At 41.6% G+C, this 20,260-nt stretch overlaps 1 protein-coding gene across 1 annotated transcript; it reads right to left on the reverse strand.

Moving 5' to 3' along the window:
* Positions 1-1,357: 1,357 nt before the first annotated feature.
* LOC144142073 (uncharacterized) lies at positions 1,358-19,967 on the reverse strand. The gene is made up of 6 exons (XM_077673501.1): positions 19,667-19,967; positions 13,912-14,060; positions 11,807-11,871; positions 4,626-4,715; positions 3,075-3,223; positions 1,358-1,548 (listed from the first exon to the last, which is right to left on the reverse strand). Exons 1-5 carry the CDS (start codon positions 19,766-19,768, stop codon positions 3,075-3,077), a joined length of 555 nt encoding a protein of 184 aa, XP_077529627.1. The 5' UTR covers positions 19,769-19,967; the 3' UTR covers positions 1,358-1,548.
* Positions 19,968-20,260: the final 293 nt, after the last annotated feature.

Consider the following 20,260-nt stretch of genomic DNA (forward strand, 5'->3'; position numbering starts at 1 on the left):
TGGGCATTCTGACCGTGCGTCTTCGACATACGTTTTCCTCAGGCTCGACGCTGTAAGGGTGCCCATTACTCGCTCTGAACATGAACCCTACCACGTAGGGCTCCTGAGGAGGGCTCCTGACCCTACGAGAGTCACGAGCCCTCGCCAGGCACTCAATGACTTTAGTTCCTACCCCTTCAGCAGAAATTTTAACGTCTGCTGAAAAATAAAGTGTTATTCTTCTTCTTCTTCTTCACGAGAAATCGTCTCGTGAGACTGCATCAAACCAGCCTACCTCAAGACGCGATCCAACGAGCTCATTCAGCAAGCTTCATTCACAAGTAGCAAGCCTTACCTTCGAACCTGCCTTCATCCGTCACCAGCCCAACCCTGACTCGCTGTCCTGTGTGATTCGACATCCCGTCTGGACAGTGTTGCCGCTAGCCCCCCTACCGTAAATGACAAAATGACGATAGGAGGGCTGACTGATTGATGCGCCAGCACAGCACAAGCAGTTCTTTTCTGAGAGCGTGACCAAGCAGGTTATGGGTTTCGGGCACCTCGCTGCAACCCGGAAATTCCTGGCAAAAGTGTCTGAGTAACCAAAATGCGCCAACTTTTTAAACCAACAACTATTTAACGAGCCATTCACATAATTAGCATGTATATTGCTCAAGGTCGTCTAAACATACCACCGATTGAATGCGCACAAGAGATAACTACACGATAAACTACTGTTTTTTGATTAGGCTAACTCAACCCCGGATGTTTTAAGTCCCCACTTTCAGCACTAGCCTACCACAGCGAACTTCATTTCAGAAGAACAAGACACTGCTCTGTCTAGCACCATAATCAGATTCAATAACTCATGCTTTTCAAATTGGCTAAACTTGTCGCACTTTACTCGTGAACGTACCGTTCCCAAAGAAACTGATACTGTCCATCTATTTTGTTTTTTTTTTATTGGGTCTCCTCAAACAGTTAGCTTTGACGCATCCCTCCAACCATCACAATACAGAGACTCGACAGTTAATTTAGAAAAGCCAGAAAAGCGTCACTTGATTTCAGAATTCACCCCTCTATGATTGCCTATGCGGCCTAATACATGATGCCTCGAAGGGGATGTACGAGGACTTGGGGTTTCAACAATTTTAAAATATCAATGTTACGTGGACACGCTATTGGTATTGCTGTAGATAACATATATGCTGTCTTCAATACCCGGAAGAAGCTTCAAATAGTGTATTGTAGACACATGCATATGGGTAAGCAAAAGTGTTATAAAATCAAAGTTGTTTCCTGTGATTATCATGTCTAACGTGTGCAGATATGTGTCGTCAAGTCGAATGGGCGTGCCCGTGGAAATACAAAATGCAGACTTTATTGCCTCAATCTTTCCAAAAGTGTTTAGATTGCAGGTGCGATGAGGGCTACTTTCGATGGCGCTGGGGCTATCTTTAGCAATTGCCGAAAAGTCGAATTTCCATCCAATACAGCACTTGTATTCTTGTTACTATCCCAAGCCCTTTGCAACATTATCAGGATGGTGGCATTTCGAATTGGCAGGCCCTAGTAGACAGTGGAGAAAAAGGGCAGATACATGAAAGTATTTTCTCTAACTCTTCGTACAGCATCAAAATCAGCTAATTTCTCGTACTAGAGGTGGTATTTTTAGCAGTGAAAGGGAGAAGATCTTTCACGGACTCACAGAGGTTCTCATTTTATTATTTTGAAAAACCTATTTACTACAAAATGAGTCATAACCGTTATAACTTAGGTATCTAAACTTAGGCCGTAAATATACACATTTATTTGTTTACTAGCCACACAAAGCCAGCCACATATTTTGGTATTTAAAAATTCGTCCTTAATTGCTGCGGTTTGCAAGCTCTTGTCCGTAACATAATTGTGCTTTATTTAAAAAATTGGAGTAAAGCCAAAACCTAAATTTTGCTACATTGCTTCTTTTGTGTAAGCAGAAGTGTTTAGCGTAAAAATGTAGATAATACGAAGTATATTATGACAAATATAAGCAGTAAGCAGCATCAAAATCTTGCAATCCTATAGAAACACCACGAGGAATTAACAAATGCACTTGATTAACTTACCTTTTCTAAGCGCACAGTAATACCGCTTTGGCTAACGCCCCTACAACCCAACAACTACTATAGACGCCCAGGGTCTACGAGACACTTTCCTGGTTCAGTTTCTAGTGCAAGTTTGTGACGCGAAGTGTGCGGACTGGCAAAGTGTGAAGAGCCAGTCATATCTCCCCAATCAGTCTCTAGAGTTTACAATGTGGACAGAATTCGAAACGCATTTAAACAATTTTCCACCGTTGAGAACCCTCAAATGCGCTATTAATAGTATATATACCAGCCATTCGCACAAGCAAAACACATGTCACAACGACCGTAGGGTTTAAAGCTGCTTTGTTATAAGTCAATCTTTTTGCTCCCCATAATGCAGCTCGTTGTGAAGAGCTTTGTCTGCTTATTGTATGAGCAGAATGCCGAACCCGAACCGGAACATTCTGAAAACCGCATCTGAACGGGTGTTTTTGCCAGAACTTCTAGATAGAGCCACAACAATAGAAAGCACGATTGATACGTGCCTGTGGTAAAAAAACAATGAGAATACACGTAACGCCCACCACAACCCGTTTGTATAGAATTATAACGCTTTACATCAGTGATAACCAGTGAAGTGATCCTATAAAAGCTTTTGTATCTATGCAAACAAATATTTCATAATATTCTGAATTTCTTCATAAGTACGTTTAGCAGAATATAAAGCCTATGAACATTTATTCATATTCAAATAGTTTCAAGTAAAGAAACTCGTGTTGCCTTTTCTGTATATCAGTCGTTTTGTATATACAACTTAGGTACATAAATAAACAAATTGTCTTATAACTTGTAGCTGTTAAGTGTAACGGTTTTAAGAAATATCCAGATGACCACCAGGAGCAAAAAAATACAAGAACTAGAAGCAGACCAGTATTAATAAAAAAATGTGCACCATGTAAAAGTATACTGCTTCAAATACAACGTTTCTTATCCAAACCATGCTCACTGGGTGCATAAAATACTCACTTATATTTTGCACATGTCTGTAAACAATTGTCTTTTCCATCCATGACAGGGATAACGCCAGAAAACAAGTTGGCAGTCATAGGTTGGCCCATGCCTGATGGCTTTATGATTGATACGAAGGTCACACCAGTACCTTCCTCGGTCCGGGCCTGAGGTGTCCAAGAAGAAAAAAATAAATTCTGTAATAACCTACATTCAGCAGTTATAACACCTTGTTACAACAAGCGAAGGTTGTGAGTCCAGAATAATTGAACATTTTGTGTGTTTTCTTGCGCAAGAAACATTTTTACTTTTACACCTTGAGCATGTTTCCGTCAGTTAACAACACAGTACAAAATATATGCTACCGCCTCGAGAGCAAATTGAAAACTGGTTTGTTACAGAAAGGTTTCAAAAATACATCACTTTTTTGCACTTTGGGGAAGCTGGAGGTTCTAAAAATATTATTCCTCCAAGCAAGAAAAATTTGGACGATTGGGGGTTAAGAAAACAAAGTTCATGGCTTCTGTAAGGGCCCTTTGTTATAAAGTACCTACTTTAAAAGCTTTCTTTACTGTGGTTGTAACAAGTGAGCAAATAGAAAAAAAACATTTATTTGCTTGAAAGACAAAGTTCTTTTCATAACGATATAATTATTGTGTTCACTGGATATATTAGGTACGTGCACTATAAGGTCAGTTTTGGGTTTAAACAACTTAGGGACACTACCTCAAGTGCGAACAACGGGAAAACGACTTTTGCTGAAACTATACATTACAGCAGTAAAACGGGCGAAGCTCTTCCAAGTGTTCCCATACATTGCGAGAGCTCTAAATGTTTTTTGTCTAGGGAGAGTACAAGGCAAAACCATGAGTGTGTACCACAGTTTTGTATTCGCTACCAAGCATACAGCCTGTATTTTATGATGAGTAAAATCTCTCATTTTCCGCAAAAAACACATTCGTTGCATTGGGCATTCCTATTTCAAAGAGCCAAAAACACTTTATTTTTTGTAAGGTGTTTTTTTTTATTTTGAAAACTACTTTATCTGGTAACGTGCCTGTGGGATAGGCAAAATTTGGGGGTGCAAATTTTTTTTTTCCGAGAAAATGATTTTGGGTTACTTCCCAATGGTTTTTCTGGGCCCAGTGCCCCAAAGAAAAGTAAATACAAATATGCTTTCATCCTAAAGAACAGTTTGTAATTGTAATATTTCTTTGTACTGATTGGTAGCAGTAGTTTTGTTACGCAAAGTGGTTGATGGACAAAAGTTGCCGGCATATTTCTTAGAAATACGTTTCGGACAGCCTAATCGATTGATTCAACTCAGATGTCTCATATATTTATAATGCCTGAAACATTTTTGACGGTGTTTTAGGTCAAATCAGATTTCCGACCCGAGCTTCTCTTCTTATATCGCAGCCTTTTTTTAGGTTGGTTTTGTTGCAGGCAGGAATATATTATACGTTATGACAGCATTTTCTTCTAACAAAAAATAAAAATATACGGTATGCAATAAGGCACATTTGTGCCATAGGAAAAGGAAACCACATTTTGTAGCACGTTACTTGCCTGTCAGAGACCACACCAGAAAAACTGCACAGTTCCTTCTGCCGTTGGTATAAAGCATTTTTTCTACACTAACATCTTCTGGGCGACCAGCTGGAAAGAATAAGTATGCCATGGAACGGTGTTTAGATCTTTGCGCCACAACAGTGACATCCTTTCGCAAAAAAGAATAAGCTTAGCATGCATAGATCCAGTATATGGGAACGTGTGTTCCCATTTTCTATTATGTGTGTTCCTATTATGTGTGTTCAAGAAGAAAAGTTGCTTAACAACGGAGTGGCATTTCTGGTTATCAGGAAGGCGTGGTGGGATCGTACGGTGTGCCTTTATACAGTAACGTTAAAACAGGGTGTTTTTTTTAAGATATCCCTAAACCCAGTCTTTTGGCACGAAATAATCGGTCAAAAGAGCCGGGACATCAACAAAGAGAGGATGGACACACGCAGCACAAACTTTTAATTGCATTACGCCAGAAGAATATGAATTTTGCTAAAGGTACCCCAAACCTTTCTGTTGAAGATTTCTCGAAAAAAACTATTGTAACACGCCCAATGTGTACTTTGTTTTAAAACAAGGACGTGTTATTGTAGACTGTGTTGTGATATGCTTTGAGTAGGTTGTTTCAACAGCACGAGTACCTTTATTCTATAAACGTAAAAATACCAGCAAAATGACAGTGCTGTTGCAGCATTCTTACATCGTTAGGTATCTTTATCGCTAATTTCTTAACAGAATAAAATGTTTCATCAAGGATATCCCGACAGTTTACTAGGGGGCGTTTACCTGGCCTCCGGCGAAACTATCTCCCGGGGCTGTGTTATTTCACGCTTTTCGAACATAAGCACGTAACTAATCCTGTTTGCCGTCTACCTGGTCGGCTGTACCTGTGCGATGTTTGCTTTCAAAGCGAAGATTTCTTTCCGTCGAGTCCCGGATGTAAAAGCGAAATGCGTTTTGTTGGTTCGCGTTATAGAGGGTTTGTTACAATGTCCATGGCTTGTGCCCGCATGACCATTTGGCGTAAGCCCGTCGGCCTGGATCAGCATTTCAAATCAACTGCCAGCGTTGTTACGGTGCACCGGCTTAGGTCGTCGCCACCACTGAAACGGCAGGTCAAGCAATATTTGTTTGGGGGTGCGGATGATGCCTGCATTGCGCAAGGCAAGGGGTTTCTTCAGCCAGGCTCTATTTGTCCAGAGCCAAGGAAAACCTACATTGTAGCCGGCGTTTATAAACACGATCAGAGCGGCCGCCAGATAATACCTTTAGTTTCCACAGAAAACTTCCTCGTTTACGTTTCAAAACGGCTAAACTTGCGCTAACCGGCTTCTAATATGCATGCACATACGTATGCCTTCTTACCTCTCACACTTCCAAAGCGCCACTACTTAGCTTAAAATTGCTGAAATAAGTTAACCCGGGCCCTTCAAGGCTCAGAAACATTGATGTTTGCCCCTAGTGTTTTGTTTTTTCGACCTACTTGCCGGTACTTTGTGTTCGTTGATTCTCCTCAGTCCTTATCATAACTTAATTTCTTACGTGCCATGTGTAAATCACATATTTTCTCTAAAGCTTTGGAGCCTCTTTATCTCGCTTTTGAACGGAAAATCCGATATTTATGCTTGTTTTCATCACTTTTTCGCATTTGTGCACAATAAGCGCCCTGTATCAACTGCCGGGTGCTTTTGCGCAGAGCTAACTTTTAAAGGAGGTGGTTAAAATGCTTATGGTTGGACTAGAACAAGCGTGTTGTATACATAATCTGGGATTTACGCCTTACACTCTCACATGTTTGTTTAAGACGGTTCAATTACGAAAGCTCATAGTAGTACCCCTGTAAATGTCCATTTTGCTTCGATGGGAAACAGTTTCTGACAAGGAATGGCTACAGACGAGAGACAACCGTCATACAGAAAATATATCTTGTTTTAACATAGATGTCAGGTAGTTGGAATCTGATGCATCACAAATCTTTGCGTTACATGAAAGGTAAAGTTTGTTACAATTTTTAACCTCAGTTCGCCGCCTCGCATTCCGTTACAATTTCTTTATGAACAATGTTTTGTCTCTACGCTCGATCCGGGACATTCTATGACCTATGGCTTGTGTGGCGGAAGCAAATTCTTATGACGTTTTTGGCAAGAACAGTCAAAGCAATATTTTGCAATGGACAGTTGGTAAGAGTCGCGTTAGCATTCTACTAATCTTCATAAATAACCAGCGTCCACTCGCTTTTGGGTGGGGAAGTTTGCTGTTAAACTTGTTCTATGAAAGCTTTCCGTTTCCCCGTTATTGCAGTTTCCGCTGAGAAGTAGTTAACCTTTTTGCACGTTACAAAAATTTGGTGTTTTCAAAAACCTTCTTAGTGGTTGTCGAGCTACGTTTTTCTTTGGCGGCTACATTTTAGTTACTCTAGGTGCAGTAGATTGGAGGGAAAAGTCTGCTTGAGTGTTCCTACAGCTCTTTCATGAACGCCGCTGGCTTACAGCCTATCATCGTGCGTCATGCCTTCACGGCATGACCGCGAACGAATGGTAGCGTTAAAAATGGTTGTACCCTCCATGGCGATCGCTCCGCTAACACGATCGACGCGACGATGGCAGCTGACAACGGCTACGTTAACGTTGCGTCACGCTATTGGGTATCTCGAGAGATAACTTTGCATTGAAATTTTAGCGGCAGTGTCGAAATGGCAATATCTGTGCTCAACAACTCTTGGGACATTTGAGAGCATCTGTCATACTTTTATTTAGGTGGTATGACTACGGTCACCCTCTATGTATTTTCTTCCCAAGTTGGCCTATGGTCATATATCACAGTACCCGCTTTTGTGGCACTGTCGTCATGAGGAAATATGTTTTTATTGCGCACATACGGCAATTTGTTTTTGTCTGACTTCTTGGATTATGTCTTTTTGCGGCACTCTTTACAATGCAAAGCTACCAAAGTCATTTTTCAACAAGGCGGACGCAGTTGAAAGCCAAAAAAGAGCAGAGGCTTGGCATTCTTCTCTGCGTATAATAAACCACTGGGGAGGCATTCGCAATGTCTGAGAACTGACCACGCCGCAGCGTAAACACACGCAAAAACAGAAGTTCAGGTACGGCGACTGCAGCCGAAGCAGCTTCGTATATACTTCAGACTACCTTTCTCAACAAAGTCCTTTCCAGTCCCCGCGCCGCTCATCAAGGCGACTACACTGTTCGTAAAGTTCCGAATAGTATTTAATGTATCAAAAAGCAACGCAGGACGCAAATGATATTTTTGGGGATGCACAATACAGAAGGAAACTTTGCTTGTATTTAGGCTTAAGAATAGGGCTACTGATTTTAAAACATCATCATGAACACTCAATGCCGCTTCGGCATCAATTTCACGTTCCCGCGGCTTCTGAAACAATATATACTGTAGAGTAGCTTGCCTTAGAAATTCCAAACTGTTTTATACATTGGGAAGCCTAAATTCTGCTGAGAATACTTAATACTCCAAAAGTGTATACTGGGGATTCTCCTTCTAGCATCATGATTTTCTTCATAGCGATGTTTTCATTTATACCGTAGCTTTTACAATTTTTAATTGGAGCCTAACTGAGCCTATCAGGTCCACAGAAATCTTTTTCGCCTGCAACAGTGCAAATCATTTTACTTCCTACAAAACCAACACAGCCTCTCGAGATGATATACAGTATATATTACTGCACTCCATTTACCCAGCATATACTCATTTTTAATAAAGGAGAAAGAACTTCATCGTACGCTGTTCAATTGTGTATATGCCCAACGTGGAAGAGCGCGGATACGTGACAACCGCATGAACCTGTTGAGCATCTGTTGCAACAACGTACGAATCAAGCGAGCAATCATAACCACTCCCATTTAAATGTGGTTAACAAAAAATGTGGCTTTCCTGCGAGATCCCGTCAGCCAAACTCTGCCGTAACCAAATACCTTCCAGCATTTGATGAAATAAAATTAACCTAAAGGTCGCTTCTGCAGATTTAGGATAGACTCTCAAAGAAAAAACTGCCTAAGTTATGAACTAAAAGTTCAACAATAATTTTCACAAAGTTGGTAAATATTTAAAGCTTGCGGTTTTTGTTTAGTGAATCAATTTTAAGTACATTTTATCGCGGATATATTAAAACCATATATAATAAAATATTTCGTATATCGAACAAACATCTTTTTCGGAATCCTATGCATAATTACAGTACTTTTTGATGCGTGAATTCAACGGCGACCGCCGCCACTCTCAAATTATCAAACGCTGCGCCAAGGTGCCGCTGCAGGTGCGCATAACCTGGTAGAGTTGTTGGCGATGATTATGACACGTATGGGGCTATCACGACAACCAGAACGCAGGGTGTGATTTTTTTGTAAAGGGGGAAAGTGGAGGAAAATCCGACGTCAGGCGTCATCACGAAGCGGCAGCTGCGGTGGCATGGAGACCGGTGCGGCGAGGTGGGTGGTGGTTTTGTTCGCAACAGCTTGCCTTGAGACCAATGGTCGCAAAAAAACAGGAAACTTTTTGATGGAGGCTGACATAACTGCAGCAAGATGACATAAGACCAAGGCAGCACAGCTAGGCCGTTTTGGAGCATGTCGTCTTCCTTCAGCTGCTTCCGCAAAGCAGCTTCACTGCGGCTTCAGACGAAAGGTGTTCCAATAAAAAAGTCAACGGCGTTGAGTACCTCGAGATTGAATTACAGATATGCCAAAATTCCGATGCGCTATTCCGGATGCCGCAACAGCACGCAAGTTCGTATGTGTGAAGGACCTGGGGCAGGCTCACGCGGATCGAAACGATGCTGTGATCACAGCGGAGATCGCCATTACAGAAGAAGCGAAGCATATTACCACACTGACCACGTTCCCAACCGCATAGGGCAGCCGAGCTTGCGTCAGCGTCCAAAGTAATTTGCGGCCGTAGCGGCGCAGTGGAAGCCCACTTTCTCATGTGAATGGTGTTACTAATCGTGAAGGCATTTTGATGAACTTCTTGACAGAGAAGTTAAAGCAAGCAAAGCTCACGCACATTTGTCAAAATAAGAAAAGGTTCAGGGTCGTCGGTCAATCTTTAGCATTTTCACAGCTTTGAAGAACGAATCGGGGAGCTAGCTCTTCTCGCAATCTTGGACAGCTCTCATTGACACACATTGTTTTTAGATAACTTTCGAAAGCGAAATTTTGTGTTTCGAATTAGCGTTACATTCTAATATTTTGGATCCCCTTGGAATTTGATATACGCCTCGAGCGCGGCCTGTAGGGGCGCAACTGAAATCCCCCTAGCGGCCCATTTTGAAAGCAGCCGCGGGAGTCAGCGCCCCGCTCCCCAGTGCCGCCGCTGCTTTTGCGGCCCTTTCACGACTGAGATTTACCGTTTGCGGGCGTTTGAAATCCATGTTTATGTGGAGAAGTCCCTCTGTTCGCAGATGGGGTATGTTTACGACAGTGTAAATGTTTCTGATGCGATCTAAGTGTGGTATATTCGGTCTGTATAGCGCCAGGTGTGTGTCACAGGCCAGCGTCGCGGAACCGGCGTATGATGGAGCCGATTGTAGTTACACTGACCTGAATTTACTACCTGTGTCTCCGTAACCACCGGTTACTTAGGTGTTCTTTCTACGGCTATACACTATGATTTAAATCGGTTTGCACTTACATAATCAGCGGAGCACTCATACCTGACAGCACGCCAGTTACGTTACGTTTGCCAATATTATACTTCAGATATTGATCACCACCATTTACAAGCCAGTCTGTCTTAATTTCGGGAATATTCAACAAAAGTACGATGGACAATGCATAATTATACTCAAGGATCAGCACACGAAAGAGTTGCGTTGTCGTGAAGTGAGCGCCCGCAAACATTCATCTGCTACATATATGCTCTGAGAGCAGCGTGGAGACGGGCTTAGACTATAATCCATGTCAGCGACTAAATGCTTCTTCAAAATATCGTCATATGGCACAGGAAGCCTGCAGAATGAAGCAGAAACTGAAATCAGAGGGCCTTATCACATTGGTCATTGGAATTCCAACGACACCTTTCATTGCTTGTTGAACAGCCTACCCTGTATACTTCCAAAAATGCGTGCGCCGTACGATCAGCTCTTTGTTGAAGTAGAAAAACGGAAGGAAAGTGAACGCGAGATTTGTGTGTGGGATTACTAATACGTTCATTGCTGGATTCCGCTCCGCATTTGTACACAGCGTCCCCCTCTCCTGCCCTCCCCCCGCCGATGTCTCGCGAAATACCAGTGCATTTCGCGTCTAGTGAACCCTACCTGGCTTAAGTTTCGACGAACATACGAATTTAGCATGTCAGAAGCTGCACTGTTTCTTTTTTTTTTTGTTACAGCTATTATGTTTCTTAATTGCGCACTTTCACAGCATTTATTTTTCCGTGGTTTCAATAACTTGCCTTGGTTCTTGCTATATTGCGTGTGTGGGCACATATTTAACGACGCACAGGCTTGGAATATACTTAACATTTTCGCATGGTTTATATTCTTATAAAAGGCATAAGTTATTGCCCAAGAGTGGGTAATCACATCCCCGAAACATATTTTTCTGCGACGTATATATTCTAAACGAAGCCGCATTCGTTGTCCACGCTGCAAAATGAAGCCAACCTTTCATTGTGCCAGCATCAGGTCTAAACGAGGCGAAAGTAGAATTCATTTGTGCCTAATGTTTTGGAGGTGACATGGGTGATATGTTGCTGCCGCCGCCGACGCACGGAAGAGCGGCGACGAAGCGCGCAGAACCGCGTCCCCAGGTAGCCCTTGGAGGCGATCGCGTACTCTACGAAGACGCAGCTGCTTTTAAAGTGACATAATGTACTCTTTGCCTATAGACGTCACCACAACAAGTTTGTTTTAGGGCGCGGAAAGGCGAAAAGAAGCGAAACACAGCCCAAACAGTGCACGAGCCCCTATAAGCCACGCAGCGCAAATCCCGTCAACGCCGCGGAGAAGTGGCGGCAGGCGACGCAGCGATCGGGAAGCTCGAGGCGTATATCTGGGATCGACGATACTACAATGGCCACACAAATAACCTTACATCTGGTATAAGTACCCACACTTACTCAGAAATAATTAATCTTCATTTTATCAGTCAATTTTATTGGATACACGAGGTCAACGTTTAAAAAGTAAAATTTCGTAAGCGTGTGTTACTCACATATTTTTCTCACAATCATGGTAAGTGGATCGTAGTAACGACCGTACATTTGCTGTACAAAAAAGCTGGAAATTAAAAAAAATGCAATTAGATTTGAGAGTGAGCACGAAAGCAGCCTCAAAGATGCCAAACCTTGCAATCTTTTTAAGCCACAAAATATACAGTGGCAAACGCTTTTGAATTTAAAAACAAAACTTCTGCCTCAACAAAACGAAAAAGGAATTAGAATATTTTTATTTAAAACTTCTGACATATTATAGAGATGAAGTTGAAATAGTTGGCTTCACAAGAATGTCATAGGGGTAAATTTAAAATTTTCTTGCTATGCCGGTGTAAGTAATTTCCTATATGATACGTATTTAACATTTTGGAGAATGTACAAAATGGTGAATACAGATTGGAAGGCAGGATCTTGTTTATTAAAAAGAAGTTATATATAGATCGGGCGTTATAGGAGAACGTGCTGCCGCATGAATAGAGCAGGTGTACAAAATCGGCCTGTTAAAGGAGTACCGACCCGAAATTGTCGTGTTACGTTTTGTTTCGCTGGTATGGGTGCCTATTAGCCGACACACCTTAGAATGCCACATTACACGGTCGATGGCACCGTAATCAAGTATTTACAGCGCCATTTCTTCGTGACAGTCTCGGTTTCCACAAAAGGTACGCCGAGTGGGCGCCATTGCAGGCGATAGCACCTCACGTCACCATTCTTCTCACACCGCTGCCGGTCAGGATGCGCCCGCGAGCGAGCGCACGCCCTCTCCCAGGTCGGCCGAAGTATTGACTATTCCCACTATTCCCAGTCAATAGTCAATAGGTACTGAATAGTCAATAGGTATTGACTATTCCCAGCAAGACGTCAGTCCCAAAACCTTGACGGGTTCACACGGTGCAGCAGCGCGTGCCAACCGCAGCCTACGCGTCGGCTACGTTACGGGGGACCCGACGTCCGCAGTTTGCGGCAAGTAGCCGATGACGTCAAGGTGGCCCGCTCTTTGTTTTCTCGTGCGGGCAGAGAATAAATGGATTTGAAATATGTTACACTGAACGGCTACTGTTGAATCTTGCTGGGGGATATATTCTGATAAAAAGGAAGCATTTTACATAAAAATCTCATCTTTGAAATATCGCGCTACTACTCCTTTGAACTGATTTTAAAAATTTTTTACAGGAGTTAAAGAAAGCTCTGAAACAAGTGATGATCCGTCCGGTGTACGCCGTTTCTGCTAACGGTGAGTATACAAGGGTGAAAAAATACGGAAATAACATTTAGCAGAAATAGGCATTTCAGGAATGACGCTGGATGTTGCCATAAAAAGGGTGGACGCAGAAAAAAGTGCGCCAGTAAACATTACCTTTTCTGATAAATTTTTTTAGCATGAGAATGACACACATTAAACAGCGAGTGATGAAGAAACCCTCCGCTTGCAGTTTTTTCCCCTTTTTTAAATCGGTTTTCTGCGTGCTCTCTTCAATTTTTTATACTAAGATAATAGAAGGCCTTCATATATTACGCCTTCTGCTACGTCCTTCTATGGTGTCTTTTTTGATTGGAACGACGTGTTCTCATTTGTAACTAACTCAGTCTACCTTGTTTTATGGACGATCTTCTCCAGAGACTGATTTTTCGAAAAGACGCCGGGTTCCCAAATAAGCACATGTCATTTACAGGCTGCTTCATTCGATTCGCCAAAGAAGACTATTCACGTAGCGCTTTTGACTACATCAACTGAACTTGTTAAAATATAGAGCATATCTAGGAGGATAAGTTACCTGCGCTTATCTTGTAGCCAAAATGTAGCTATAAAATCACCGAAACGAAAGTACTTTGACAGCCGTCTGCCGACCGGCACAATATTGCAACATTTCTGTCTGAAGAACTGTAATTGTTTACACGCACATATTGTTTTAGTACAAATCAAGCACCTGTTACAATCCAGTTCATTCACTTAAACACGCCTTTGTATATTAGGTCTGAATGTAAGGATACAAAATATTACTGCAGAAAAGCATCCTTTGCTGTTTTCCAAAATATCTAAGCCTTTCTACTTAAAAACAGTTTGTTTTACGTTTTTGATTACATACAGCGTATAAGAACTTACTCTTGTTCGTATTCCGTACGGTTGACATACGTTCGAGTGAAGGCAATGCCGTTCTGTGTCGCATTATGCACATTGTCTCGAATACACATCTGGGGACCAGTCCATTTGGTTGTAGCCCAAAACCAGATCCTAGCTTCAGGTATCATGAACTGAAAAAAAGGCGAAAATCATTCAAATGATTGTTCAGAAAAAATAAAGTACGTAGCGTTAAAGAAGCTGACAACAATCAGATTGTTTCTTATCAATTTGTGTATGTTTGTTTGTTCACTTTATTTTTATTCTACTAGCGGTAGTGCACGGCAAAGCAAAGGTGGGAAACTAAACTAGTTACGAGTGAATATAACACTTTTTATCGGTTAGTTGTTATAATAAGGCAAATAAGCATAGAGTTGTACACAGTTAAGAAGTTTTGCCTGCTTGCAATACAAGGGTTTCTCCCGGATGGGGGTGTTTGTTGGAAACAGCGGCAAGTGGTGCTCCATTCGAACCATCCCGAAACAAATAATACAAAGATGGTGTGCTGAAAGGACAGATTAGCCATGGCAAGCATTGTGTGGTGGGCGTAAAAATTACCAATGAGTCACAGTTTTATAATAAAACCTAGGCCACCTACGAAAGACATTGGTAGCAGAAATTCTAAACAGATGGCGATCGCTAAAAAACAGGACAACATTTAACGAAATTACACTTGGTAATAAGTGTAATTAAAAATCTAGTTTTTCGCTTCAGCCGCTTGATAGGACAACTTGCTAAATCGGTTTCAAAACAACTATATGGGTAACATGTATGAACACACACGAAGTGGATATATCAACGAGCTATATATGGGCCGCTAAATCCGTACAAAGAGGTATTTACGAGACGTCTGATTTCCCCCTTACTTGTGCCGTAAATGTGGCAAAACAGTTTTTACACATTGGTATAACTTACATAAATAAACGTTTTCGATATCTCAACCGCCCTGTGACAAAAACCAAAAAATTTGGATCAATGTGTTTGCGCTTCCGGCTCTGTCAGGGTGGGGATTTCTCTATATATCAACAGTTTTAAGCTCCTACACTATCATACAAATCTGTTTCCTAAATTTCGACATACCACCACCAGCCGTTTTGCTTAGCATTTACATCAATCTATGCCTTTTGGCCCCCAATGGTGGAAATATCAAAAATTTCCTTTGCGCTGTAGTGGCACCACAGGCAATATCCTTCAAAGGTTTGTAAGCAACATTTATTAGCGATGTCCTTTGGATAAACTAATTAATCATACATTTGCGTAAATTAATTAAGGACACCTTTATTGCGGGATATTTCAGAACACCCATTTTGTTCGGAAATACAGAATCGCCGCAGTAGTGTTGGTTGCGGCGAAACTCTCAAACTGCGTTCAAGTGTACTAAACGCAATTTTATATCGGGGACAGGCTCGTGAGATATCCAAAAAATTTACGAAACACCACTCTCCTTTCTTGCTCGGGTGGGACCATAATAATGAAAAATCCCGCCTTACTCAGCCACTACACCATGACACAGATGCACTCCAAAGATTGTAAGTCTCAGGTTTACTAGTTTGGTCTGGCCGATGATGAGTGAGTGAGTGACCCAGGTGGAGGTCCGTCAGTGCGGCACTTATTTTTGGAGGCGTATAGTGATACGAACATCATGTGGAAACGTGTTTATAACGCTAAAAAACACAACTGCATCCTAATTTCTACATGGGCAGAAAGGTATCGCGGTATACAACCTGGGTAAAATTTTTTGTACTTCGTAATAGCTTAAAGTGTTGTGTTTTGCGTAGATTTTCGACCCAACGTATTTGGATACCGAGTTTCTACTATCGGCTTTTTCAGGTAACCTTCAGGGAACCACCTTCAAGACACGTTCAGTTGAGAAGATTTTTGCTGTTCATCCGGTTTTATGGAACATTTTACAAAGTCGCCTGGTTTGTTTGTGTATAACTTGAAAGATTGGAATTGTTTCGTTGGTTGCATTGTGAACGGCTTCATATTCAGGTCAATATATGTCTTGCATTATTGGCAATGCGCCGTAAGATGCCGCCTAGTAGCTGGGGTCGGTAGTTGACAGTTGGGCCGTGGTCTCTTCATGAATACAGCAATTAAAACCATTTCTATCGTATATCTGACTAGCTTTATGCGTTTTGTTTATCTGATAGCGGTTTGACTTGTACCAACTACATGAATTGTAGTCTGTTATAGTGCAATTGTGACCAAGGCTTCCGTGTGGTAGTCGAAATGTTAATTTTCTTTCAACTAAACTGACTTGTGGTCGGCGCCTTTGTGTCTTCTTCAAAATGCGTCCCGACCATACGGGCTTCCGTCACATCCTTGACTTGTGGTGCTAACGTAAAAAAACCTTAACTGCAACATTGTGCGGCAAAACGCAATGCCCCTTTTTATTACGAACGCCTTAACTAGTGCAATCTGCAAAAATACTCGATGCCCCTTCAAACCAGTGCAAAGACTGTTGAAATACAAAGTGTTTCCTCTGGTAAATGGTGTATCATATTGTCCAAGTCCAATCTTGTGCGCTATTCTTTTGACAATCTCTGATTTTGGAGTTTGATAATGATGGCGATGCCCTAAGACTATTTCGCACGTCCCGCGAGGATGAATTGGGCAGGCGCAAAGAGTTCAATCTGTACCTACCCTTGATTTGCCTTTGTGCAGAAGCTTCGTTTAATTTCGAGAAGTGCCTTTTGGCCAAAAGGTTGACAATTTGGACTTTGGACATGATAATATTGGCTTTCGACCGGAAAAACATTGGCGTTTGAGCCAATATTTTACTTCAGCCATAATTATCATTACCGTCGGAGAAGGTTGAGTTTCCTCAACTGCGTTTCGGCGTGGACGGTGGCCATTTGCGAGGCAGTCAAAGCCTCGCTTTAAAGTCAACTTTTCCTAGACCGTGCAGGAATGGCGCAATCGTGCAGATGTCGCCTTTATAATCTGAGGAAACCATGTGTGATTTTGACGTCGGGGCGCGTTTTTGCTTGACGGGGTTTTGTAAAGTTGGCTATTCTGCAGTGCGTTTGCCCCTAACGATGCCATTAGTTAGGCATAAAAAAATTTGTGTTTAAGCGGTCAGTGTTCTTGTCACGCGAAGAATATGTCTGTCACTCTATGTAAGCGCATGTGTGATCATTTCGGACTCTAACCCTGGTCTGCACAGTGGCAGCCACACGCGATACTCTTGCGCTAATTCGGCATGTTGCATGTGGTAGAACAGAAGTTCTTTTTGCCGTTCTTCGCTTCCTGGCTTATATTCATCGGAGCATAGGCCGGAAGTCGTGAGCTTTGAGTGACTAAAGCGCCCGCTTCAAAAAAAAATTAACAATAGCGTATTTTATACATGCACAGTTTTCAAAATAGTGCATCCTGTGTAAGGTACGAACGCGACGACCAGTGATTAAAAAAAGTAGCCGAAGTAGGGTTGCCCCCAAAGAAAAAAAACTAGCACCAGCAAACACAAAAGTTTTATGTAGCAGAAAAGAGTTATGAAGTATTACACTGCTTCTACTTTAAATGCACGTAATGTCGCTTAAACATGAGGTAACAAACACTAACCTTCCTCGAATATTTTTTGTTCGCGGCTCCGCCAAAAAAATTGTTACCCAGTTGCGTGTGCACTGCCCGCGTACTTCTAACTTCTGCTGCCTTTCTTACAAACTTGCTGATTTCTTCGCGCCTTTATACCTGTTTCAGTGGGGTAACTGTACGTTTTTTTTCTAAAGAACAGAGGACCCTTATTTGACACAGCCTCAAATCTGCTTATTGGTCGTTTATGGAGCGAAATGTAGACTTGCTTAAATACTGCTGTAAATGTCTGGCTAATTGGCCTCGGGGTTTTGCGAGAACAGCGTGGGAATTCTTCGGGGCTTTTTTTTCCTTTGTGTCATATAAAATCATTGCTATGTCAATTTTATTCTCCGTCGCTCGGCTGTACTTTTTGTTGCTTTTAGTTGAGGTCCAGTGCTGTACTTGTTTAGCATTTTGCATTGTTCAAAAACCTACGCCCTACCACACAGGGGACGGCATAACGAAGGGGGCCTGAATTGGAGTGTAATTTTCGGCAAGACTCAGATATGCGTAAGCACTACGACAAAACACTCATGTAATCCCTCACTATGGCATGGCAATCATAGCTTAAAGAGAAACATAAAACCAAGTGTTTGTTTTTGTGCACCATGCAAGTTACGTAAATAGTGCGGCTCCCCCGTGGGAGATCTCGTAAGTGTCTGGTCACAATACTTTTGTTTTATACGTTTGTACTCCCACTAAAAGGTTTTGAGTTCAGTCCGGCCTTGTTAACTTCCTTCCCAGTGTAGTTCCCCAACCTCACAATACCCAACCAGTGCCAACTCACCCAGATATTGGCTTATGTCGGAGAACATGTGCATAAATCTGCCTTGCAGAAAATGATCGATTTTGTGGCTATTACGCGTTCGCCTCTCATAAATGACTGTACATTTTGGATTCAGGACATATAATGTTAATCGGTGGAGTTCAGTAAACCCGTAATCAAAAGTTTATTTAAGACACAGTCACTTTAGTCTTGCCGTAGATTGAGAGCCACTAAGAATTTGACAGACTTTTGAGTTCCACATTTGTGGAGAATGTAACCGCAGAAGTTTGTAAGCTCAAGTTTTTTTTCTACAATATTCTGCTTGTATGCCCTCACGTTAATGATTGGGTTATGACAGGCTGTGTTCTGTACAGCTGTGAAATATTTAAAACCGCTTGGGTACACAAACATGCGGGGATACGTGGACAAACGGCGTTTTCGTTTTTGAGTTCAACAGAAAAATACCAGCCATGGTAGGTTTCAAACTTGCTTTTTAGCTCTAAGCAGAGCAATTTCTATGCAACTGAACCACATTGGCGGGTCAGATTTGTGAGTGGTTTTGATAAATGGCATATTATGTCCGTTTATAGATAGCTTCCTTATTTTTATTCCTATAGTTTTTTCCTCCAATTAGATCTTTTATTCCTGCAATGTTTTTTGAAAGCTGAAGAAAATGTGTTTGGTTGGAGTAAATTTAACTAGTAATTTTGATTTCAAGGTGAAACTCGAGGATTTTTCTGTTCTCCATTTGACTCGCTCGTCAATTCGAAGAACCCTTCTGGTGGCTTTGTTTGGTGAAACTGCCATGATGACACACACAATTGTAACATTCGTGCCCATTTCAAGCATTTTTGTCGAATAATTTACCAATCATTACCGGCCGTTTAGTATGGTCTTCTTCCGAGAAACATACTTTTCACGGAAGAAATATTCATCACCAGAAGTGGTTTAGAAGCCCCTCCTCCCACTTTGAATGGCTGTTAGGAACACAAATATTACGATTAGAAAACAAATCTGACCTTGTAGTCTTGGATTTAAAAGCAAGCGGCTCGTTAACTTTATTACCCGACCCGTTTTGCCAACTCGTCTCACTCTGTGATAATAAGCAATGCTGCAATTCATGGTGTTTTTTCGGCAATTTGTTTTTACTACATTGTACAATCCTTTGTAAATATACGGACAGAATTTGCACAGCATTAGATTTGCGCTTAAATTGCAATCAATTTGCACTTAATTTGCAATCAATTTGCACCTAATTTGCAATCAATTTGCACTAAATCAAGAAGTAAAATATTTTGATTTCATTTGAGGGCTTTTAGAACCATGCAATATTACCGGTTGGCGATACAATGAAAAAATACAAACCCTATCAATCCTTACATACGTAACTTTACGTACCTGTGGAATGTAAAACCTTCGTTGCCATCCCGGCGAGTTGTAGTGTCCATAGCAGAGAGTTAACAATGTGGCAACTAAGCATATGCGGAGGACCGAGTTCATGGTGAAACTCTCTACTGGGTTACCAGAACACTTTGCTCGGTGGTTTTATGCAATAAACAATGTTGAGAATGCCTGACACACTGTATGCATAAATGTAAACTTAATAAATGTATTTTTTAACGCAAAAGTTACGCAAAACGGCGAATGAGAAGAAAAAAAACCTCACCCTATACATTGTCTTCGCGACAGGTGTATCTGAAAGAATAAATATCCCAACTGTCCCTCTTGAAAGAGGTATTGTTTTCAAATGAAAGGTTTTTCGAAGCGGACCCCCAACACTCGTGAAGCTTGCCGCTAAAACACAACCAAAAGGATTTAAAAAAAAGTGCTACGAAATAGAATTCCCGCACAGATAGAAGCGGGTAAAGTCACGCAACAACGCAGCTTGCAGGGGCAATATATTGCCCCTGCAAAGCGTGAAATGTGTGAAAAGAGCAATGTCGAATTCCCAAATACTTTTTATATGTATATTTGTGATGTTTCAGTAGATTC

Source organism: Haemaphysalis longicornis, unplaced genomic scaffold (assembly GCF_048455015.1).
Source record: "Haemaphysalis longicornis isolate Haplotype H1 unplaced genomic scaffold, Haemaphysalis longicornis Haplotype H1 scaffold_6, whole genome shotgun sequence".
Lineage (NCBI taxonomy): Eukaryota > Metazoa > Arthropoda > Arachnida > Ixodida > Ixodidae > Haemaphysalis > Haemaphysalis longicornis.